Source organism: Oryctolagus cuniculus, chromosome 10 (assembly GCF_964237555.1).
Source record: "Oryctolagus cuniculus chromosome 10, mOryCun1.1, whole genome shotgun sequence".
Lineage (NCBI taxonomy): Eukaryota > Metazoa > Chordata > Mammalia > Lagomorpha > Leporidae > Oryctolagus > Oryctolagus cuniculus.
Genome location: NC_091441.1, coordinates 116,860,886 through 116,883,927, shown reverse-complemented (window position 1 = coordinate 116,883,927; position 23,042 = coordinate 116,860,886). Strand labels below are relative to the sequence as shown.

The window sequence follows — 23,042 nt, the reverse complement described above, 5'->3', positions numbered from 1 at the left end:
GTGCTGCGGGCTCGGCTCTGCTGCTGTTGGGGGGCGAGGAGCGGGGGGCTCGGCTCTGCTGCTGTTGGGGGGCGAGGAGCAGGGGGCTCGGCTCTGCTGCTGTTGGGGGGCGAGGAGCAGGGGGCTCGGCTCTGCTGCTGTCGGGGGGTGAGGAGCAGGGGGCTCCGCTCTCTTCCCCAGGGTCAGAGCAAGAGCTGGGCCAACTCAGCAGCTCTCCCTCGCGTAAGGCCCACAGCTCCCACCGAGTGACGGACCCGGGCCTCCCTCTTGGATTTGCAGGGGGCAGAGGGGGAACCTCCATGTTCGAGGAGACAGTCTGGAGGGAGACGGGGCTTGCCCACGACCGTGTGGCAGTGAGCGGGAGGCAGGGACGCACTTCCAGAACAGTCAGAGGTCAAGTCCCCAGCCCCAGGGGACGGATGAGATGGGCTGACAGCAGCATCACACTGTGTGGGCGTGGGAACACTCACAGCAGGAGGCACAGGGGAAGAGGGCAGGCCTTCCATTCCTCAGCCAGCAGCCACTGTCCCTAAAATAGCCAACAGACCACATCCTTGTGGGAAACAGTAACATTTTCCAGTTGTCTGTTCAGTGGTGGTCCCCGAGACGGCCTGTGCCTGGAGCCTGGGCTCTGCCCTCAGGAGAAAGTCAAAGGATGGACCTCGGAGGTCATCCTGGATGACGTGGGCAGGCTCTCAGTGCGACGGCAGGGCCCTTACGGGAGTCAGAAGAGAAGTTGCGAGGTGTGGGACGGAGAGACTGCTCTCATCTTCCTAGGGGCCTGGCTGGCTGGAAAATTAACTTACAAACAACAGCTTAGCAGGAGAGCGGAGCACAGGGAATTACTTCAGCTTTAGGCAGCACGGAGTCCTGGTAAAAGATGAGCCGAGAGGCTGAGTCGGGCGCGTATGGAGCAGACTGCGTGTGCAGTGTGAGGGAGCAGCCACCTGTGGAGGCTTCAGACACGGGACAAGCTGACGTCCCCTCCCGGCGCGGGATGAGCCACTCCCACGGAACCTCATCTCCTGCTTCCAAGAAACAGTGCCATGGTCAAGCAGTCCTTTTGCACCGGCTGGTTTCCAGGCCAGTGGGCCAGGGTAGAATATTCTCAGCGCTGTCAAAGGCCAGATGAAGATGGGGGCCAAGGTGGGAGCCATGCAAGCCCAGGGATGCAAGGAGTCACCAGAAAATCCTAGATTCTCCCAGGAGCCTCCTGTGGGAAGTGGTCCTGTTGCAGCCTTGACTTTGGACTTCAGGCCTCGAAAAATGAGAGTATGTATTTCCAGGTGTTTTTTCATAAGGCTTATTTTTATTTATTTGAAAGGCAGAGTTATGGAGAAATGTTGAAAAAGAACTCTTGGCCAGCAGCACTAGACTAAATCCTCCACCTGTGGCGCTAGTACCCCAGGTTCTAGTCCCCGTTGGGGCACCGGATTCTGTCCCGGTTGCTCTTCTTCCAGTCCAGCTCTCTGCTGTACCCTGGGAAGGCAGTGGAGGATGGCCCAAGTGCTTGGGCCCTGCACAGCATGGGAGACCAGGAAGAAGCACCTGGCTCCTGGCTTCGGATAGGCACAGCGCCGGCCATAGTGGCCATTTGGGGGGTGAACCAACGGAAGGAAGACCTTTCCCTCTGTCTCTAACTGCCTGTCAAAAAAAAAAAAAAAAAAGAAGAAGAGAAAAAGAAAACAAAGAAGAGAGCTTTTTCCATCTGCTGGTTCATTCCTGGAACGGCACAAGGGCCTGAGCTGGGCCAGGCTGAAGCCAGGAGCGTCATCTGGGTCTCCCATGCGGTGCAGGGGCCCAAGTACTTGGGCCATCTTCCACTGCCTTCCCATGTGCATTAGCAGGGAGCTGGATTGCAAGTGCCACACTACCAGCCCCATATCATTATTCTTTAAATCACAGAAATGTTTTAGCGCAGTTAGTCTCATATAGTTGTTTTTACAAAACATTATTGGAAAGGCCAAGAGAGACCTTCAGTTGGTTCACTCCGTTTCTTCAACAGCCAGGGCAGTTGCATGCCCGACGGCAGCCAGCAGTTCACTCCAGCCTCCCACCTGGGTGGTGAGAACCCAAGTTCTGGAGCCAGCCTCCCAGGGTGCGTATTAGCTGGAGGTGGGATCGGAGCAAGAACTTGAGCCCAGGGACTCTGATACGAGCTGTGTGCCAACCACTGCTCCAAATGCCTGTTTCACATGTGTTTTAAAAAGTAAAATACCTACTGTCTCTGCTTACCAGGTACCTAGACCACTCAATTTCACAGAGACAGAAGGGATGGGGCAGGGGTAATGGGGAGTCAGTGTTTTAACAGGCAGCGTTTTAGCTCTGCAAGACAACATTTCTGCAGGTGGATGTGGTGTTCGCATGAGAATGTGGTAAAGTTTTGTGTATTTTACCACTATTTTTATTTTTATCTAATACCTCCTCCCGACCAGGATCAGGAGAAACCACTGAAAAAGGCATTCCAGTGTGGCAGAATGCGTGGTCCGTGACCAACCCTGCAGCAAACCCTCAACAGCATACCACGAGGTAGGAACTTGGATTATCTCAAGGCCAGGGAGATGGCCCGGCTCTGACTTTGGGTTTGGAGGACCTGGGAGCCCAGGGCCTCAGTGCATGCCATCCTGCAGCCTGGCCGTAGCCCCAGGCCCACCCCCAGGGGCATCAGGAGCAGAGGAGGGACTGCTGCTGGCAGAGCCCCAGGCACTGCAGCGTCCTGGAGAAATAGGGCGGCGGGGGGGCCAGAAGCTGGGTGGGGGCATCCCCAGGCCTCGTGCCCGGGAGGAGGAGACGGCGTAGGTGCAGGTGCAGAGGCAGCTGGGCAGCCTGAGAGGGGGTCAGCCGGAGGCGTCGGAGGAGAGCTCCATCCAGGACCTGGGGTGGGCGAGGCAGGGCGACTTGAGTAGGAGTTCCAGCCAGGATGGCACCCCGCTCCAGAATTGGGGGTGAGCCTTCCACTCCCTCCCTCCCTCCATGGCCTGAGCTTCTACTCCTTCATTTCCCGCTTCTCTCTCACATACTCACGCACACGGGCACTCCCACTGTGGCCAGGGGTTTGCTGGTCACATCCTCGGCACATGTGATGTGTGACTGAGCCAACGGAACGTGAGCCAAAGACTGCGGGCCACTTCCAGGCCGTAAAGCCCCCCTCCACGTGAACCTACCTACAGTGTCTCCCCTCATCTCGCTGGGTCAGCAATAGCCCATGTCTCCCAGTAACTGCTTGGAGCAAAACCCACGCCCATTCATTGCATTTGACATGAGAGGGAAGTGACAGTGTTGAGACTCTGGTCCTGTTTGAGCAGAGGAATCCCAGATTCACAGCGTGGCAGAAGGAGAAGGGTGCCAGCAACCAGTCACCGACTGAACAGATGGGCGGAGTGAATCCCCCTAGAGCAGTGTCACTCGCCCGAGGTCACAAGGCAGAACAGGAGCACAGCCAGCCTTGGCAACCCAGAGGGCTGCCCCCAGCCCCAGCCCCGGCGGTGCAGGCAAGTGGGAGTCCCTACCTGTGTCTGGGGCTTGGTGCTCTCAGCTGGCAGCAGAAAGCGCTGGCCTAGGACGGTGCCCACGCGGGCCGAGTGCACGTGGTCCCCGAGCACAGGGCAGAGCTGGAGCGTCATGTGCACCTGCAGTTGCCTGGGGAAGCCTGGGCAGCAGGAGAGACAGGGTGGAGGGTGGGCAGCTGCGAACTTCGCGGGCCCACAGAACCGTGCCTGCCCTTTCCTTTGGAGAAGCACCACCCCGTTGCTAGGTTCCGTGGGCCTGGTCACCTGCGCCCTTGGAGTCCGTCAGATCTCCCCCTGGCCGCCCAGCCAAGTTCTGCTCCAGCACTGGCTGGGGCTCCACCCACCTGTCAGAGGCTGCAGCTGGACGAGGGCACAGCCAGAGCCTGTGGCCACCACGCGGAAGTGGCTGAGGGTCCTCTTGACACTTGCCAGGACGTCCCTCCGGGATGGGGGCTTCACGGGAAGGACCTGTGGTGCCAGCCAAGCTGAGGCGGCTTCACCCTGATCTTCCCTTCCCAACACCTGCCCGCCTGAGGGGACGGAGAGGCGGCCTCCCGGACCAGCCCCTGACTGCTTGTCAGTGTGGTACACCTGGGGCCCCCCTTCCCTGTGTGGTACACCTGGGGCCCCCCTCCTCCCTGTGAGTGTGATACACCTGGGGGCCCCCCTCTTCCCTGTGAGTGTGATACACCTGGGGTCCCCCTTCCCTGTGTGGTACACCTGGGGCCCCCCTTCCCTGTGAGTGTGATACACCTGGGGCCCCCCTCCTCCCTGTGAGTGTGGTACACCTGGGGCCCCCCTTCCCTGTGAGTGTGATACACCTGGGGCCCCCCTCTTCCCTGTGAGTGTGATACACCTGGGGCCCCCCTTCCCTGTGAGTGTGATACACCTGGGGCCCCCCTCTTCCCTGTGAGTGTGATACACCTGGGGGCCCCCCTTCCCTGTGAGTGTGATACACCTGGGGGCCCCCTCTTCCCTGTGAGTGTGATACACCTGGGGCCCCCTCTTCCCTGTGAGTGTGATACACCTGGGGTCCCCCCTCTTCCCTGTGTGATACACCTGGGGGCCCTCCTCTTCCCTGTGAGTGTGATACACCTGGGGGCCCCCCTCTTCCCTGTGAGTGTGATACACCTGGGGCCCCTCCTCTTCCCTGTGTGATACACCTGGGGCCCCCCTCTTCCCTGTGAGTGTGATCCACCTGGGGGCCCCCTCTTCCCTGTGAGTGTGGTACACCTGGGGCCCCCCTCTTCCCTGTGAGTGTGATACACCTGGGGCCCCCCTCTTCCCTGTGAGTGTGATACACCTGGGCGCCCCTCCTCTTCCCTGTGAGTGTGATACACCTGGGGCCCCCCTTCCCTGTGTGGTACACCTGGGGCCCCCCTCCTCCCTGTGAGTGTGATACACCTGGGGGCCCCCTCTTCCCTGTGAGTGTGATACACCTGGGGCCCCCCTCCTCCCTGTGAGTGTGATACACCTGGGGGCCCCCCTCTTCCCTGTGAGTGTGATACACCTGGGCGCCCCTCCTCTTCCCTGTGAGTGTGATACACCTGGGGCCCCCCTTCCCTGTGTGGTACACCTGGGGCCCCCCTCCTCCCTGTGAGTGTGATACACCTGGGGGCCCCCTCTTCCCTGTGAGTGTGATACACCTGGGGCCCCCCTCCTCCCTGTGAGTGTGATACACCTGGGGGCCCCCCTCTTCCCTGTGAGTGTGATACACCTGGGCGCCCCTCCTCTTCCCTGTGAGTGTGATACACCTGGGGCCCCCCTCTTCCCTGTGAGTGTGATACACCTGGGCGCCCCTCCTCTTCCCTGTGAGTGTGATACACCTGGGGGCCCCCCTCTTCCCTGTGAGTGTGATACACCTGGGCGCCCCCCTCTTCCCTGTGAGTGTGATACACCTGGGGGCCCCCTCTTCCCTGTGAGTGTGATACACCTGGGGCCCCCCTCCTCCCTGTGAGTGTGATACACCTGGGCGCCCCCCTCTTCCCTGTGAGTGTGATACACCTGGGCGCCCCTCCTCTTCCCTGTGAGTGTGATACACCTGGGCGCCCCTCCTCTTCCCTGTGAGTGTGATACACCTGGGGGCCCCCTCTTCCCTGTGTGATACACCTGGGGCCCCCCTCTTCCCTGTGAGTGTGATACACCTGGGGTCCCCCTCTTCCCTGTGAGTGTGATCCACCTGGGGTCCCCCTCTTCCCTGTGAGTGTGATACACCTGGGGCCCCCCTCTTCCCTGTGTGATACACCTGGGGCCCTCCTCTTCCCTGTGAATGTGATACACCTGGGGGCCCCCCCTCTTCCCTGTGAGTGTGATACACCTGGGGCCCCCCTCTTCCCTGTGTGATACACCTGGGGCCCCCTCTTCCCTGTGTGATCCACTGGGGGCCCCTCCTCTTCCCTGTGAGTGTGATACACCTGGGGCCCCCCTCCTCCCTGTGTGATACACCTGGGGGCCCCCCTCTTCCCTGTGAGTGTGATACACCTGGGGCCCCCCTCTTCCCTGTGTGATACACCTGGGGGTCCCTCCTCTTCCCTGTGTGATACACCTGGGGACCCCCCTCTTCCCTGTGTGATACACCTGGGGGTCCCCCTCTTCCCTGTGAGTGTGATACACCTGGGCGCCCCCCTCTTCCCTGTGAGTGTGATACACCTGGGGGCCCCCCTCTTCCCTGTGAGTGTGATACACCTGGGGTCCCCCTCTTCCCTGTGAGTGTGATACACCTGGGGGCCCCCTCTTCCCTGTGAGTGTGATACACCTGGGGTCCCCCTCTTCCCTGTGTGACACACCTGGGGGCCCCGCTCTTCCCTGTGTGATACACCTGGGGGCCCCCCTCTTCCCTGTGTGATACACCTGGGGGTCCCCCTCTTCCCTGTGAGTGTGAGACACCTGGGGGCCCCCCTCTTCCCTGTGAGTGTGAGACACCTGGGGGCCCCCCTCTTCCCTGTGAGTGTGATACACCTGGGGGCCCCCCCTCTTCCCTGTGAGTGTGATACACCTGGGGGCCCCCCTCTTCCCTGTGAGTGTGATACACCTGGGCGCCCCTCCTCTTCCCTGTGTGATCCACCTGGGGGCCCCCCCTCTTCCCTGTGAGTGTGATACACCTGGGAGCCCTCCTCTTCCCTGTGAGTGTGATACACCTGGGCGCCCCTCCTCTTCCCTGTGTGATACACCTGGGGGCCCCCCTCTTCCCTGTGAGTGTGATACACCTGGGGGCCCCCCCTCTTCCCTGTGAGTGTGATACACCTGGGCGCCCCCCTCTTCCCTGTGAGTGTGATACACCTGGGGGCCCTCCTCTTCCCTGTGAGTGTGATCCACCTGGGGGCCCCTCCTCTTCCCTGTGAGTGTGATACACCTGGGGGGACCCCTCCTCTTCCCTGCCTCCTTGTCAGTGCAAGACATCTCGAAGGACCCCTCCTCGCTGCCCACGTGCTCACTCACGAGATCAACCCCGTCAACGCGCTCCAGCTTCAGCGCTGCCTGGATCTCTCCCTCGGGTGTGGCTGGGATCCCATCAGTGACGGCCCTGGGAAAGAGGCGGGAGGAGGTCTCCAAGCTGCTCCCGGAACCCTCCCCACGGCCCTGGGACTGCCAGCACCTCTCACCAGTAGGTGGCTGTGGGTCTGTGGGCTCTCCGTGAGTGCGTGAAGAACTCGTGCAGGCGGCTTGCTGTCTGGGCACAGCTGGAGAGGAGTACAAGCCCAGAGATCTCCCTGGAGGAAGGGGGCCAGTCACACAAATTCCCCTGGGCTCAGCCCCAGCCATGAGACCCCAAGCAGGAACACTGACCGAAGGCCAAACAGTAACGCCAGGACCATAGGCCAGATGTCCTCCTGACCAACAAGGCTACGTAGCTGACCGTGCTGCCCGTTCTCCCTGGCCCCCAGGGAGCTCGGAGCTCAGAGCCCGTGCTCCAACACCGAGCACCAAGTGCTGCGTGTCTACCATGAAGCAGACATTCGCCCAGGAAACTGATCTGTGTGAACTCAGTCAGATCCCTGCAAACACGCAGGTGAGTCTGCAGAATTCCAGATACTTCTCCAACGCCATCTCTAACTGAGGGCAGACGGAACACTGAGGATCAGCTAATAATGCCTGCGTGACGACTGCACAGCGAGCACAGTGTGGTATCCACGTTCCGCACTTCACAGAGCTGACGCTCAGGTCCACTGACCGCAGGTCTCAGCCCGCCCCACCCTCCTGTCACCCCCACTCACTTCCCAGGCGCTTGGACGACCTGGAATTCCGACTCCCCAAGCCCCAGGGACCTGCTCAGCTCTGGCAGCACCGAGTGCAATGTCAGCTCTCCTGGTTTTCCTGGAAAAAGAGACGGGAAGGTGCAAGGTGCTCCCACAGGCCCAAGCTCCGTCCCACAGCTCCCCTCCTCTGCCCTGCGCCCCCTCAGACACGCAAACCCCTCTCCCTGCATGCCCTTCCCGTGCGCCCTGGCCGTACCTGTCACCGGCAGACCCTGTGGCTTGTTGAGTGTCACCAGAGGTCCTGAAACAACATGAACACCAAATGCAGACGCCAGGGTGGACGTTAGCGCTCGGTCCCAAAAGGACCCGCAGACGTGAGTGCTGGGCCCGCACATGCTCCAAGCCCACTGCCACCGTGGCCTCTGCACGTGCTGTGCCCTGTCCCGGATCCTGAGGCCTGTCATGTCACGACACAGAGCAGCCTGGCTCCCCAGACTAAGGCCGTGACCCCATACAGCCATGTCTCCGTAGCAGCCCGGTGACCACTGGTCACTCCCTCACTTAGTTTCTGAGTAACCCTGCTCCCACTAGCACGCGGGCTCCCTGAGGGTGGGACCCACAGCGCTCTCAGCACGGCGTGGCCTGCCGTGAACACAGCCCATGATCAGCACCTGAGGAAATGAGCAAGGCACCAAACGAGGAAATCGGTTTCCCTGAAGCCACACAGCAAGCTGACCCCTGAATGTACGCGGGGCTGGCGTTGTGGCACAGCAGGTTAAGCTGCTGCCTGCAATGTGGGACCCCACATAGGAGTGTGGGTTCAAGTCCCAGCCTCCTGCCAGTGTGCATGGAAAAGCAGAAGGTGGCTCAAGTACTTGGGACCCTGCCACCCACGTATGAGACCAGGATGGAGTTTCTGGCTCCTAGCTTTGTCCTGGCTTAGCCCAAGCCATTACTGACAACTGGGGAGTAAACCAGCAAACGAAAGAGCATCTCCCCCCACCCCCATCACTCTGCATTTCAAATCTAAAACGCAGAATCATCAATAATAAATGTGCAAATCCTGTTTGTTTTTTAAGATTTATTTATTTGAAAAAGTGAGTACTTCCATCCATTGGCTCATTGCCCAAACTGGCTGGGCCAATCCGAAGGCAGGAGCCAGGAGCTTCCGGGTCTCCCACATGGGTGCAGGGTCCCAAGCACTTGGACCACTCTCTGCAGCTTTCCCAGGCCACAGCAGAGAGCTGGATCGGAAGTGGAGCAGCCGGGACGCGAACTCGCGTTTTACTGGCTCCTTCCCAGCACCAGGCCCTAAAGCTCGTGTTTTCTGCATCAATAAACTGCGTGACTATTACAGCGATTGCAATTCGGGAGTGCCAGCCGCGTGCAAGGCTCTCCACACTCTGCACTCTTTGCCCTCTTACCGCCCCTCCAACGCCCCAGGATGCGGAGGCACAGCCAGGCTGCGACCTGTGCCTGCAGCCTCACCTTTCCGGTCCACCACGGCCGCCCTCAGCACGTCCACCAGCTGCTCCCGGCTGAGGGTCTCGGACGGCAGCAGGCCCGGGAAAGGCTGGTCCCCAGGCGGCCGCGACCTGCAAAGGATGCGGCTGAGCGGCAGGGGCGTCGCTCACCTCCCCCGATGCCCGCGTCCCGGCCCTCCCGCGCCTGCCGCCTCTGACGCGCACCCCGAGCGCCGGGCCGAGCTCCCCGCGTGTCCCCGTCCCGCGGGGCCGCACTTCGCAGCCGAGACTCGGGGCGAGCCGGGACACACGATCGCGACCCCGCCCCAGCCTCCCTCCTACACAGAGCAGGGTCTGTGGCAATCACCGGGCCTCGGCGCCAAAGCCTGCATCCCGGGTCGCCGCGCGCGCCCCTGTCCATCGCCGCCAGCCGCCCCCGACGCGGCCCAAGGCCCGGGTGCCGCTCATCGCCCGAGCCGGGACAGTGCGCATGCGCGCCCCGAAGGCGGCCCCGCGGCCCCTCGCCGCGCGCTGATTGGTCAGCTCTGACCGTCCCTCGGCCGAGCGAGCCGGGCGCCGTTTTCTGACGGTCCCGGAGTCCCGGCGTTCGCGTGAGCACGTGCTGTCAGGGAGGCTGAGGAACCGGAGCAGCGGGATTCACCCTCGGCCGGAGGGCCTGACTTAGGACCAAGCCGGGGTGAGGGGTCAAGGTTGCCCGGCCGCCGCCCTGCCGCGTCCGTGAGGTCAGGGATGGATAGAGCCACAGCCGCTAGGCGAGCGACGCGGGGGAGGCCAGGGCTCCGGGCGCTTTTCCGGGCAAAGCCTGGACTGTTTGTGGTGAGGCCTGCAGGGAAAATGAGCCTCGTGGGTCGCGAGTTAGGAGTGTGTTTAATCCACTTAGATGCTTCCTTAAGAGGAAAGATGGCCGCCGGGAGCCGGCTTCCGCATCCGGGTCTCCGGCGGGGGGCGGAGCTCCGGGTCCCGGCCGCAGGAGGCGGGGTCTCGGGTCGGGGCGCTCGGGGCCGGGTGGGCGCGCGGGGCCGGGTGGGCGCTGGCCCGGGTCTGGCGGCCCCTCCCCGGCTTCTGCAGTGCTGACCCCGCATTCGCGTGCGGGAAGTGACCGCCTAGACACAGGCCCGCGGCGGGAAGTTGACCAGGGTGACGAGACCTGGCGCCACACCCCGCCGCCATCTTGGTCACGCCATGGCGGTGCTCGGCCGCCGGGGGGAACTGGTTCACCACGGCCCGTGTCGCGCGCCGTGGGTTAAGCCGCTGCCTGATAGCGGCACGCCGCAGGGGAGTGCCCGGTGCCCGCCCCGGCTGCTCGCTTCCCCTCCAGCTCCCTGCTGTGGTCAAGGAAACTGGACGGTGACCCAAGTGCTCGGGCCCCTGCGCTCACGTCGGGGACCCAGAAAAAACTCGTGGCGTCCGCGTTCTCCCTCTCCTAACCTCTAACTTCTCTCTGTAGCTCTGCCTTTCAGAGTAATACTCTTATTTTTTAAAGATTTGTTTATTACAGACACAATCTTCCACCTGCTCGTTAGCGCCCCAGGTGGCCACAGCACTGGTCCAAACCAAGCCAGCAGCTTCATCTGAGTCTCCTGCTGGGTGGCAGGGCCAAGCACTTGGACCATTTTCCACTGCTTTTCTCAGGCCGTCGGCAGGGAGCTGGATCGGAAGTGGAGCAGCCGGGACTCAAACCGGCGCCCGCATGGGATGCTGGCACTGCAATGCCACAATAAATCTTTTTTAAAATGTGAAAGATAAGTTTATTTTGATGTAAGAACAGTTTTAAGTGTTTTTTTTTTTTAAAGATTTTATTTAATTGAGAGGTAGAGATACAGAGGGAGAGAGACGGAAGAGGTCTTTCATCTGCTGGTTCTTTTCCCAGATGGCCTCAATGGCCAGAGCTGGGCCAATCCAGAGCCAGGAGCTTCTTCTGGGTCTCCTGTCCTTGCAGCCGGGGTCTAAGCACTCGGGCCGTCTTCCGCTGCTTTCCCACGCACATTAGCAGGGAGCTGGATCAAAAGAGGAGCAGCCAGGACATGAACTGGCGTCCACATGGGATGCCAGTGCCACAGGCTGAGATGTAGCCCCTGCACCACAGCACGGGCCCCAGTCTTTGAAAATTCACCAGGAGGAAAAGGTGGGAAGACAGAGGTGGGGGAGCAGAGTGAAAAAGTAAGAGAAATAACTATAGAAGCAAAGAACAGAATGGGTTCTGTCCTACGATTAGAGTATGTAAAAGTTACAGGCAAGCGGTGTGCTTTTTAAAGGTTTATTTTTTTGAAAGGCAGAGTTACAGAGGAGAGATGGAGAGTGCCCATTCACACACCAGATGGCCTCCAGTGGCGGTGCCGTACCAGGCAGAAGCCAGGAGCCTGGTTCACTCCCCAGATGGCCCAAACAACCAGGACTGAGCCAGGAGCCAGAGCTGCTTCTGGATCTCCCACGGGGCAGCAGGGCCCCAAGCACTTGAGCCAACCTTCGCCGCTTTCTCAGACGTGTTGGCAAGGAGTTGGATGGGAAGTGGAGCGGCCAGGATGGTGTTGGAGGCCAGGGCTTTAACCCACTGAGCCGCAGCACTGGGGCCTGCAAGGCTGTATCCTTTGTGTGTTTAATTCACTGACGGCACTAGGATTTCTAATTTGTTGTTTCCGTTAGCAATAACCTACCAATAAAGCTAAATCCATACATGGGCAAGTGGCTAAATCGGTTGTAAAACATCTGTCCCACGGAGCCGTGGATTGTAGAGTAGGCAGGTCTCTGTGAAGTTGTGAATCACTCCATATTCAAACATTAAAAGGGATGCTGTGAGTCAGATATGAGTGTGTGGATGTGATGTCTGTTTGTGCATTATAGTGATACATTTCTCTGCTTTTGAAGGGATACACAAATGGATGAGTTTGCATCCAGTGATGGAATAAGGCCGAGGAAGACAAGTAATCATGTTTACTCTTTGGAACTGCTTATATTTGTTCCATCGTTGATCAGTTTCTTTGCATGCATGCACAGAGAGAGTTTAAAAATCTGTCAAGAGGCAGGTTTTGGGCTCGAGGTTACGATTCTTTCCTCCTTTATCCAAATGCCTGGATTTGAGTCCTGGTGCCGCCCTATTCCAGCTTCCTACGAATGTGCACCCTGATAGGCAGCCATGATGGCGGGGTCGAGGGAGACCTGGATGGAGTTCCTGGCTCCTCACCTCAGCCTGGCCCAGCCTCGCTGTGTAGGCATTTGAGGAGTGGTCCAGCAGATGGAAGATCTGTCTCTGCTTCTCTCTCCCTATAACTCTGCCTTTCAATTTAATAAATCTTTTTTTAAATGTAAAAGATAAATTTATTTTGATGTGAAAACATGTTTTAAATAGTATTTTTTTAAGATTTTATTTACTTGAGAGGCACGGTTATAGACAGAAGGAGAGACAGAAAGGTCTTCCATCCACTGGCTCACTCAGGTGGCCCCAATGGCTGGAGCCGGGCCAGTCTGAAGCCAGGAGCCAGGAGCTTCTTAGGTCTCCAAAGTGGGTACAGCGACCCAAGAGCTTGGACTGTCTTCCACTGCTTTCCCAGGCCATAAGCAGAGAGATAGATTGGAAGAGGAAAATCCATTCGTATGATGGATCTTAAAAAACTCATGGAAAAGATATTATGAAAAAGCTATGCATGCATTTCAAAATGTATGTGCACCAAATCTGAAATTCTGTATTCCATGAGTTTTTCTGAAGTGTCCTTGGGTTGGTGGGACTGGTGAGAAGTTTGGAGAAAAAGTGTTTTGTTTGATCTTTCTGGGGCTCAGCTGGGAGGGTGTGCCTGTGCCTTGTCGGGCCCCACGCCTGTCCGTGACTGCCAACTGGAATAGCAACAGAAGGCCTGAGGCCAAGGGCTGGGGCAGAGCCTCCTAACTACGGCGACCTCTCCCCTGCCGCTCCCTCACTGCACCCCTCCCTGGTCCTCCTGAGACTCCGGCTCTCTCACCCTGCTCCTTGGAACTTTTCCTCCCCAGTCCCCAGCCACAGCAGAGGCTGCAGTTTCCCGTTCGTTGTCCCTTCCGCTTCCACTGTTGATCTCTGAGCCCCTCATCCCGCAGAGCAGAGAGGGCTCAAGACCCAGAGACCAGTCATGACTTCTGACGCTGGATCTCAGGAGAAGGCGGCCTGGCATAGATGCCAAGCCCTCCATGGTCCTCACTGTAGCTCAGCTGTCAGAACTCGTCAGGAGGAGCAGGTCAGCTGCAGCTCCAGCCCAGCTTTTGTGCTGAAGGAAACATCTTGTCTGCGTGCCAGGAGGCCCAGCCCGTGAAGCCCAACTCCCGGAGCAGGGAGCCCAGAATAGCAGGAGCCCTTCGGCCTCCGCGGGCTCTGGCAGCTTCCCAGCCAGCAGCGTTGGTAACCCAGACCTGTGTCCTGGAATCGACTACTCCAAATAGGCTTCCGAGCAGGAGTTATGCAATGACGCAGTGTTTGGGTTGAGAGCCCCAGTCTGGTTTGCGTTGCCTGGTGCTGCGGCTTCCCAGCTCGCAGGCAGTGCTCTCGAGCTCCTCCGGCTGCCAGCAGCTCCTAGTTGACCCCGGGAACGCAAATGGGAGGCCAGGGGAGCCGGGGATGGAACACTTCCCCACCTAGACACCTAGAGGGTTATTACCAAACGTGACCCTAAGGCATTACAAGAGCGAGGCAAACAGGGCACAGCAGTTAGAGCCGCAGCTTGGATGTTTCTAGCCCACGTCCTGGTGCCTGGCACTGAGTCCTGCCCCCTCGGTTTTGTTTTAAAGATTTATTTGTTTGAAAGGCAGAGTTACAGAGGAGGAGAGAGAGAACGAGATCTTCACTCCACTGGTTCATTCCCCAAATGGTTGTAACTGCCAGAGCTGGGCCCATCTGAAGCCAGGAGCCAGGAGCTTCTGCCTCTCCCATGTGGGTGCAGGGACCCAAGCACTTGGCCGTCCTCTGCTGCTTACCCAGGCACATTAGCAGGACGCTGGGTCAGAAGTGGAGCAGCCAGGAGTCAGCCTGGTGCCCCCAGGAGATGCTGGCATCGCAGGCAGTTGGCTTTACTGCTGGTGTGCACCCTGGAAAGCAGCAGTTGACGGCTCAGTTACTTGGGTTCTTCCCACCTACATAGGCGATCCAGTTAGAGTTTCTGGCTCCTGGCTTCAGCCCAGCCCCAGCATGGAAGATCACTTGCTGTCTCTGTTGCTCTGCCTTTCAAATAAACCAGATCAATAAATAAAGAACAATGAGAAGAGCACTTGATCTTCTCCCTCCAATCAAATCTCTTCTGATACGCAAATGTTCTTGGGAATTGGCCCTTAATGGTATTGACGAGTAGAGGGTCTGTGTAAGTCTCAATTCTGTGGAATCTAGTTCCAAATCAACTGCTGATTGTGCGCAGTGCTGTTTCCTGTGACCCCGTGACCCCATGCAATGAGGAATGGCTCCATGGTGGAGTCTTGTCTTCCCTGTCCTTCTCCAAGCTTCCTGGGAGAAGCCCACCCCCACCCCAGAGCACACGGGCAAAGACAAGAAATCCTCAAAAATAATTTATTGTGAAATCTTCAGTATCCTACACTGGTGGGCTGGACCGCTCAGGAGTAGGCAGCGTCCTCACAATGCAGAAGGGAAGATGTGATTAAGGGGCAGGCTTAGTGACCCGGGTCGGGCTGGTGACGCTCCCACAGCCAGGAGCCCGGAGTTCTGCTGGCCGGCCCACTCCAGGCGCCCAGCCCTTCCTGCTGCTTCCTCAGTCAGGCCTGTGCACAGAGGAGGGCAGTGTGGGGAGGTGAGAAGCTGGACAGCTGCCAGGCTTGTGTGTGTGACCCACGGAGCATGGGGACCGCAGGGAGTGCTGGTGGGGGACCTCCGGGCCCAGCACCCTCAGTGCAGTATCCTCAGGCAGGCAGGCAGCAGGGCTGAGGCCCTGCCCGTGGGCGGCTGCCCATCCTCCTCGGCGTCCAGGAGCCTCTGCATGTACCAGGAGGTGCCGAGCAGCATATGGCCTGTGGCCCGCATGCCGAGGAGGGCCCAGCGCAGGGCTTCCCTGGGTGGAATGAGAAGGCACTCGGGTCAAAAACAGGACAGGTCGCTCCCTGTGCCCCTGACCTGTGCCCCCCGCACTGGCCTGAAGGAACTGGTGATGCATTAGTTTCCTTCAAAAGAAATAAACCCTGCTCCATGCACGGAGGAACCCAGAGCCAAAGAAGCCGGCACAAGGGATGGGGTGTAGGATTCCACGTAGGTGAGGGCCCTGGAACAGGCAGAGGGGTAGAGACCGAGGGAGCAGCGAGGTTACCAGGGTCTCTAGGGAGGGGGAGGGGCAGTGTTACTTCATAGGTACGGGGTTGCTGTCTGGGATGATGAAAATGTTCTGGGAACAGACAGTTGCACAAGGTTGTGAATGCACTTAATACCACTAAACTATAGCCTTAAAAACGGTTGAGATACGGATGAGTGTTCAGCCCAAGCGTTAAGACGCTTATGTCCCCTGTGAAAGTGCCTGGATTCAAATCCCAACGCTGCTCCTGATTCCAGCTACCTCCTAATGCACACTCTGGGAGGCAGCAGGAGACAGGTGCTTGGGCTCCTGCCCTTTCGGAGGGAGACCTGGACGGGCTCCTGGCTCCTGACTTCAGCCTGGCCCAGCCCCAGATGTTGCAGGCATTTAGGGAATGAACCAGTAGATGGGAGGTTGCTCTGTTTCTGTCTCCGCCAACTGTCTCTGTCTCTGCCTTTCAAATAAATAAAATTATATATATATATATATATATAAGTATATATGTTTGTGGGAAATGTGTATTATGAAAAAAGCATAAATTGATTTTCAAATTCCTGTGCCAAAGTGAAGTTATCTTTTAATTCATTTCCACAGCATTTTTGAAGAACCTTATATTTTACTATAATTTTTATTTTTTTTTTTTTTTTTTTTTTTTTTTTTTTTTTACAGGCAGAGTGGACAGTGAGAGAGAGAGACAGAGAGAGAAAGGTCTTCCTTTGCCGCTGGTTCACCCTCCAATGGCCGCCGCTGCAGCCGGCGCACCGCGCTGATCCTGGCAGGAGCCAGGAGCCAGGTGCTTTTTCCTGGTCTCCCATGGGGTGCAGGGCCCAAGCACCTGGGCCATCCTCCACTGCACTCCCTGGCCATAGCAGAGAGCTGGCCTGGAAGAGGGGCAACCGGGACAGAATCCGGCGCCCCAACCGGGACTAGAACCCGGTGTGCCGGCGCCGCAAGGTGGAGGATTAGCCTATTGAGCCACGGCGCCGGCTTATAATTTTTATTTTTAAAAATATTTATTTATTTGTAAGGCAGAGTCACAGAGAGTGAAGGAGAGGCAGAGAGAGAGAAAGGTCTTCTGACTGTTGACTCACTCCCCCAAATGGCAGCAATAGCCAGGGCTGTGCTAGGCTGAAGCCAGGAGCTTCATCTGGGTCTCCCACATGGGTGCAGGGGCCCAAACACTTGGGCCATCCTCAGCTGCTTTCCCAGGAGCATTAGCAGGGAGGTGGGTCAGAAGTGGAGCAGCCGGGACGCAAACCTGCACCCATTCAGGATGCCAGCATCACAGGCGGCGGCCTACGCTGTTTCGCCACAACGCCGGCCCCTACAATAATTTTTAAAAACCTAGTAGCCCCACTAAGTCAGTGGGCTGACTCCAGCTTATTATTTTTAAAACTTCTGTTTATGAATAAATTTTATTTGCTAGAGAGACAGAGATCTCCCGCTAACCCCTGCTGACTCACTTGACGATGCGCTTGGCCCCGTGGCAGTGCAGGTCGTAGGAGAGCGAGTACATGTCGTAGAGAGTTGCCTTCACGTTCAGGCAGCCAATGAAGTCCTGAGGGTGCAGCTTGTACAAGTCAAAGGTGACACGGGCCACATCGATCTTCTTGGTGGGCTTCTGGGAGCAGGAGAGAGTGCCCAGTGCTCTACAGAAAGACACCCCTCGGGGACCTCCCCCGGCTCCCAGTTCTCTGCCCTGCAGCAGTGGGCCCTCACCTGCTCTGGCGGAGGCTGCCACTGCTGCCCCTTCTGGAGGACCATGAACACCGTATCCCCTGAGAGGGCCTGGAAGTACTCTTCTGTGTCCACAATTGTGCCGTCTTCCTCCAGCACCAGCAAGAAGGACTTGTCCGCCAGCCTCAGGCCGTCCCACACCTGGGAGACAAGATGACAGATGCTCTGACGTCCCCACGGAGCCACAGAGCTTGCATGAGGAAGACTCCCAGCAATCAGCATGGCTGGCAGAAAACCAGTGGGCTGGGCCCGGGCCAGGCTCTCGGCGGTGGGATCACCCCCCAAAGACTGACTGACCTCCCGGTGCCTGGCTTCAGGATTGCAGTCTAGGTCGGTGCTGTCGGGGGGGGGGGGGTCATATAGGTAACACTGTATTGAGATGCAGTTTCTGTACCGTAAAATTCATCCTTGTAAACTGTACAATTCAGTGGTTTTTAGTTTGTTCACCGAGTTGTGCAACCATCACCACTGCCTAACTTCAAAACATTTTCATCACCCCAAAAAGAGACCCGGAGCCCATCAGCGTTGTCCAGCCCATGGCAAACGCCCCTTTACTGTCTGTCACTGTGGACTTGCCTGTTCTGGCCACTTCACAGGCAGAGAATCATACAACGTGGATCTTTTTAGAATGGCTTCTTTTGTCTTTTTAAACTTACTTTCACTTTATTTGAAAGACGGAAATGGACCAAGAGAGATCCTCCATCATTCCCCAAATGCCCACAGTCGTCAGGACTGGGCCAGGCTGTTGTCAGGAGCCAGGAATTAATTCTGGGTCTCCCTTGTGGGCGGCAGGGACTTGTACTTGAGCCATCCCCTGCTGCTTCCCAGGTGTGTATTAGCAGGAAGCTGGGTCAGAAGTAAAGGAGCCAGCACTTGAACCAGGAACTCAGACATGAAATGCAGGCCTCTCAAGTGGCTTTTTTTTTTTTTTTTTTTTTTTTTTGACAGGCAGAGTGGACAGAGAGAGAGACAGAGAGAGAAAGGTCTTCCTTTGCCGTTGGTTCACCCTCCAATGGCCGCCGCTGCAGCCGGCGCACCGCGCTGATCCGATGGCAGGAGCCAGGATCCAGGTGCTTTTCCTGGTCTCCCATGGGGTGCAGGGCCCAAGCACCTGGGCCATCCTCCACTGCACTCCCTGGCCATAGCAGAGAGCTGGCCTGGAAGAGGGGCAACCGGGACAGAATCCGGCGCCCCAACCGGGACTAGAACCCGGTGTGCCGGCGCCGCAAGGTGGAGGATTAGCCTATTGAGCCACGGCGCCGGCCTCAAGTGGCTTTCTAACCTTGGCACAAATGCCTGCCCCAGGGACAAGCTGCCCCACACCCTGAATGGAGGAGATAATGCCAGACTCCTAGGCAGTAAACAAAATAGCTGGCCCGCGGATGGCCACAGCGTTCAGGGCCATGAAAGTCAAGGTAAGTGAGGCTTGATCCAGACTGAGGACTAAAGGGACAGGCAGTTAAACACACACTTGAACTTGACCTGGGCCTTCTGCTACGGAAGATATCAGTGGGACAATCGGCCATGCTTGAATGGAGTCTCAGGATTAAACTCCTGTCATGTACAGTACTTTTCCTGAATTTAAAGGTCGTGTTGCCGGCGCCGCGGCTCACTAGGCTAATCCTCCGCCTTGCGGCGCCAGCACACCGGGTTCTAGTCCCGGTCGGGGCGCCGGATTCTGTCCCGGTTGCCCCTCTTCCAGGCCAGCTCTCTGCTGTGGCCAGGGAGTGCAGTGGAGGATGGCCCAAGTGCTTGGGCCCTGCACCCCATGGGAGATCAGGATAAGCACCTGGCTCCTGCCATCGGATCAGCGCAGTGCGCCAGCCGCGGCGGCCATTGGAGGGTGAACCAACGGCAAAGGAAGACCTTTCTCTCTGTCTCTCTCTCTCTCACTGTCCACTCTGCCTGTCAAAAAAAAATAATAATAATAATTAAAATATAAGAAAGGTCGTGTCGAGGTTCTATGAGAAGACACACCGAGGTGTGCAGGAACAACAGCTTACTCTCCGGATTCAGGAAAAATTTTGCAATGTTCTTGCAGTTTTTCTTAGTTTATGGTTGTTTCATGTTGGTTTGCAACAATAACAGCCCTGCACTGCTTTTTTGTTAGCCGTTAAAATGAAGCCCCAAGTGCTGGCCCCGCTCCTCCTCCCTCCCTCCACCGCAGTCTGGACAGGCCCACGTCCTCCCCAGTCCATCAGTTAGGTTCAGGTCCCAGCCATCTTTGTGGTCTTAGCCCTGTGTTCCTCAGAGATGTCCCTCAGTCCTGTGCCTACAAGAATCTGCTGCAGTACCCACTAAAGAGGAAAAAAAATTTTTTTTTTTAAAGGAAAAATTTTGAAATCCATGTCTGTGAAGGGGTCTTCAAAAGTTCATGATGGTGCATTATGGGAAAACTGGGCCGGCGCTGTGGTGCAGCAGGTAAAGCTGCCGCCTGCAGCGCCCACATCCCATATGGGCGCCAGTTGCAGTCCCAGCTGCTCCATTTCAGATCCAGCTCCCTGCTCATTGCCTGGGAAAGCAGCAGATGATGGCCAAGTGCCTGGGCCCCTGCAGCTACGCGGGAGACTTGGATGAAGCTCCTAGCTCCTGGCGCCGGCCTGGCCCAGCCCTGGGAGGTTGCAGCCATTTGAGGAGTGAATAGCAGATGGAAGATTCTCTCTCGCTCTCTCTCTCTCTGCCTCTGCTTCTCCTCTGTAACACTGCCTCTCAAATAAATAAATCTTCATAAAATAAAACTTAAAAGAAAGAACTATGGCGGACTTCAAAAATTTTTTGCACCAAAATACTTACCTCTTAATTTAGTGTTTCAGAGACTTTATGAAACACCCTTGCACAAGTTTAAGTACTAGAAAAGGGATCCTAAGAGTCTGTCCAGCAAAATTGGGACATGCTGCCCCACCTGTCCCCCTTCAGGCATCACTCATCAATCGCACAGCTTTCTGGGCAGGCACGAACGAGCAATCCACCGGCACTGGTTACAGAAGGGAAGTCTCTTTCCCTTGGATTTCCCTCTCTGCGCAACCCCAGGCAGGCCTTGGAGCTGGACATCGGAGGCAGCGGGAGGCTGACCCCTACCTTGTGCCGGAGGTCCTCCAGGCTGTGCGCCGAGAAGCCTTTGCGCTCTTTCCGGTCTGCGGTGCTCACGCGGCAGGGCCGGGCCCTGGAGCCCTGCAGGCTGGGCTCTGACAGCAGCTGCTGGGTCACCACCGAGGTGCGCACGGCCACTTGCCTGGGAGCGGGTGGGCTTCAGGTGGGCTCCCTGATGCTCCCACCCCTCCCCCAGCCTGCCCCGGGTGGGCCTAGCAGAAGCCTGCTGTGATGGGCAGGTGGCTCAAAGGAGATCAGATTCCGTAGGGGAGGGGGACCTGAGAGCCCCTTGTGTAGCAGGTTCTCAGTCCAGAGGGGGAGCTGATGGCAGACTCCTCCCTGCCCACTTGCCTCCTCCCTCCCTTGGGCCCCGCCCTCTCACCTACAAAGTGGGGTGACCTGGGGGACGCCCAGGTCAGTGGACTGTGAGGTGCACATTGTAGAATGGAAGGAGACAGTCTGGATTTTGGAGTCAGGCCCAAGTTCAAATCTGTTCATGTGGCAGAAGAACCCTCACTGCCCAGAGCTGCCTGGGGACTGGGATGGTGTGGGGGTCTCTGCCATGCCCACAGGGTGCAGAGTGGACAGAAAAGGGCTGGGCAGGTGTGTGTGTGGGAGCTGGGAAGAGAGGCCGCGGCCGGCAGATGCTCGAGGCTGAACTAGTTAAGACTTAGATCAGATCAAGCCTGAGCACCGAGGGCTCCGTGTGGGGGTGCAGGCAGCAGCGGAGCCTCTCACAGGGTGGGGTGGGGGCTGTTGAGGAGCAAAGCCTGGGGTCCCAGCCCAGACCCCCTGAGTCAGGATCTGCACAGGGACAAGTTCTTCGTGGCCGATAAACCCACGAAGGTTGGAGACTGCCTTCCCTTCCACTCTGGGCTCTCACCTGGAGCTGGACTTGGGGTAGAGACGGCTCAGAGACTTCACAGCATACTCCATCCTGCTCAGCTGCACCGCGCTGCACCTGGGAGGCAGGCAGAACTGGCTCGGAAGTGTGGCAAGGCAAGGTCCCCTTCTCGTCCTTTGCCACGGTTCAGCCTGCTCCCATCCCGCCAGCATCTGCCGGCCAGGCCTCTCATCCCAGCTCTCACACACACTTGCCCGGCCCTTTTGCTGTCCACTCTGCGCACTGACTGTGAGCGTGGCAGGGACCCCCACTCCATCCCAGTCCCCAGGCTCAGCCCCGAGGGCGCCCCTCCTGCCCGGGCACCGCTCACTCCATGCTCCTCCGGCCCTGGCTCTGGTCTCACTGAGCAGGGATCCCAAGTCGGGGAAAGAGGCCCTGCCTGGCTGTGCCTGCCCCTGGGGACAGAGTCCGCTCGATGCTGGCAGGAGGTGAGTCACGCCACCTCCCTCTTCTGGGGACCGTTCCTTCACCTATGGTCCAGAGACCTCCCAGGCGGGCAGCCGGGTGGAGCCTTCCTTTTACTGAATTTTATCTCATTTAAGGGTAAATGGTCGCTGTGGCTTGTGGCTCCTGGCCCCCATATTGGATAGCACCTGCCACCCCTGAACCCACATGCTCTGCTCCCGTGCGCCCCAGACCCTTTCCACCCGTGGCTCCCTCTGCCTGCGGTGCCTTGCCAGGACCCAGGGCTAACTGTGCGCAGCCGGAGGCTCCAGGTTTACTGCCTTCCACACTTGGGAAAACTCTGGGCAGCTCACAGATCAACCCCTTCACCCTGCCCTTCCTGGCCAAGGGTGCCTCAGGGTCTTTTTCAGCTCCAGCCCCAATCCATGGGGACCTGGCCGAGGGGTGCCCTCCCCACTGCAGCTGCCAGCACGGGGAGGGCACAGAGCGGGGGGCTCAAGGAGGTGGTGTGGCACCCTCCTCAGTTGGGTGAAGTCACCTGTTCTTGCTAACAACTCAGGGGCTCCCAGACCAGCCCCCAGAGACAGAAACCCAGTGCCCACATAGCTCTGCCCAGGCCTGCTTGCTTTGGCCTCTCTCCTCCCTGTCCCCAGCCAAACCTGCCAAGCCCACCCTCACCTGCTTTCCAGGAGCAAAAAGCCAGGCTCACCACCCCCTCCAGCCTCCTGGCAGGACAGCCCTGCCCACCCACGCCTCCCTCCATTTTATTTCCAGCTCCCAGAAAGCCCCTCCCCTTGCCTGGAGCCCCAGCTGGGGAAAAGAGCAAGGAGAAGGAGCTGGCAGCTCCCCCCAGGGCCAGAAGCCAGCCTGACTCCGGACAGGAGAAGGCGGGTTCACAAGCGCTGTGAGGGCTGCCCTAGGGGATCCAGCCCCGGGGTGCAGGCGGCCGGAGATGTGGGCTGCGCCCCAGAACCCCAGACTGGCAGCTTGAGCCCCAGTTTCACTCATCTTGGTTGTGGGGTGATGACTCCTGTTTGATGAGGTTGTGCTGAGGATTCGTGATCATAAAAAAAAGGCTTTGCAACGTAGACATCCAATAGCTGGATGGTTGCTGGTATTGCTGATAATACAGTTACTTAGTCGTAGCACAGACTGGCCTGGCTGAAGTGCGTGGTGGTGCAGGGTGTAGGACACTGCGCGGCAGTTCCGCTGATGCACGTGTCTCCAGAAGTGAAAGCACGCCTCCGCACAAGCGCCTGTCCGTGAATGTTCACGGCATTATTGGTGACAGCCAGGAGGCAGAAACAACCCAATGTTTGTCAGCTGATGGCCTCTGAGAATGTAGTTGATCCATTATGGATATCTGTCAATAAATATGCATCTATCAATAAGAAGGGTCGACTTAGCACTGCCGCGTGGGTGAGCTTTGGAACAGCCGGCAAAGGGGGAGAAGCCTGGTAGAAGAGATG

At 58.0% G+C, this 23,042-nt stretch overlaps 2 protein-coding genes and 2 long non-coding RNA genes across 18 annotated transcripts; 1 reads left to right on the top strand and 3 right to left on the bottom strand.

Moving 5' to 3' along the window:
• Positions 1 to 2,381: 2,381 nt before the first annotated feature.
• Positions 2,382 to 10,928, bottom strand: RPUSD3 (RNA pseudouridine synthase D3). Of its 3 annotated transcripts, none has more exons than XM_051831970.2 (9): positions 9,536 to 10,928; positions 9,194 to 9,300; positions 7,962 to 8,006; positions 7,724 to 7,823; positions 7,112 to 7,219; positions 6,948 to 7,032; positions 3,854 to 3,977; positions 3,510 to 3,649; positions 2,382 to 2,874 (listed from the first exon to the last, which is right to left on the bottom strand). In XM_051831970.2, exons 1-9 carry the CDS (start codon positions 9,658 to 9,660, stop codon positions 2,665 to 2,667), a joined length of 1,044 nt encoding a protein of 347 aa, XP_051687930.2. In that variant the 5' UTR covers positions 9,661 to 10,928; the 3' UTR covers positions 2,382 to 2,664. The 3 variants fall into 3 exon arrangements, with proteins under 3 accessions (XP_051687930.2, XP_051687931.2, XP_008248168.3); XM_051831971.2 differs by having other exon boundaries at positions 9,511 to 9,699; XM_008249946.4 differs by lacking the exon at positions 3,510 to 3,649.
• Positions 9,793 to 16,073, top strand: LOC138844148 (uncharacterized). The gene is made up of 2 exons (XR_011379669.1): positions 9,793 to 9,911; positions 12,055 to 16,073. It is a non-coding gene; the product is annotated as an uncharacterized lncRNA (long non-coding RNA).
• CIDEC (cell death inducing DFFA like effector c) lies at positions 14,694 to 22,357 on the bottom strand. Of its 13 annotated transcripts, none has more exons than XM_008249949.4 (6): positions 22,252 to 22,357; positions 21,148 to 21,225; positions 20,253 to 20,406; positions 17,157 to 17,315; positions 16,901 to 17,058; positions 14,694 to 15,203 (listed from the first exon to the last, which is right to left on the bottom strand). In XM_008249949.4, exons 2-6 carry the CDS (start codon positions 21,198 to 21,200, stop codon positions 15,041 to 15,043), a joined length of 687 nt encoding a protein of 228 aa, XP_008248171.3. In that variant the 5' UTR covers positions 21,201 to 21,225; positions 22,252 to 22,357; the 3' UTR covers positions 14,694 to 15,040. The 13 variants fall into 13 exon arrangements, with proteins under 13 accessions (XP_008248171.3, XP_069907263.1, XP_069907266.1 ...); XM_070051162.1 differs by having other exon boundaries at positions 16,901 to 17,055; XM_070051165.1 differs by having other exon boundaries at positions 16,901 to 16,995.
• Positions 17,523 to 19,675, bottom strand: LOC138844149 (uncharacterized). Its single transcript, XR_011379670.1, has 2 exons — positions 18,439 to 19,675; positions 17,523 to 18,081 (listed from the first exon to the last, which is right to left on the bottom strand). It is a non-coding gene; the product is annotated as an uncharacterized lncRNA (long non-coding RNA).
• Positions 22,358 to 23,042: the final 685 nt, after the last annotated feature.

Bases quoted from the DNA above. Each gene is read 5' to 3' on its own strand.
- RPUSD3 (XM_051831970.2), bottom strand. From the start codon at position 9,660: ATGCGCACTGTCCCGGCTCGGGCGATGAGCGGCACCCGGGCCTTGGGC. The intron at 7,220-7,723 runs GTGAGTGGGGGT...CCCTTCCTCCAG, and splicing joins GTCGTCCAAGCGCCTGGGAA to GGAGATCTCTGGGCTTGTAC. The intron at 3,650-3,853 runs GTGGGTGGAGCC...CCTGCTGCCCAG, and splicing joins CCAGCTGCAGCCTCTGACAG to GCTTCCCCAGGCAACTGCAG.
- CIDEC (XM_051829630.2), bottom strand. From the start codon at position 21,424: ATGGAGTGGGGGTCCCTGCCACGCTCACA. The intron at 17,059-17,156 runs GTGAGGGCCCAC...TCCTGCTCCCAG, and splicing joins GGCAGCCTCCGCCAGAGCAG to AAGCCCACCAAGAAGATCGA. The intron at 15,204-16,900 runs GTGAGTCAGCAG...CATTCCACCCAG, and splicing joins GGGGCCAAGCGCATCGTCAA to GGAAGCCCTGCGCTGGGCCC.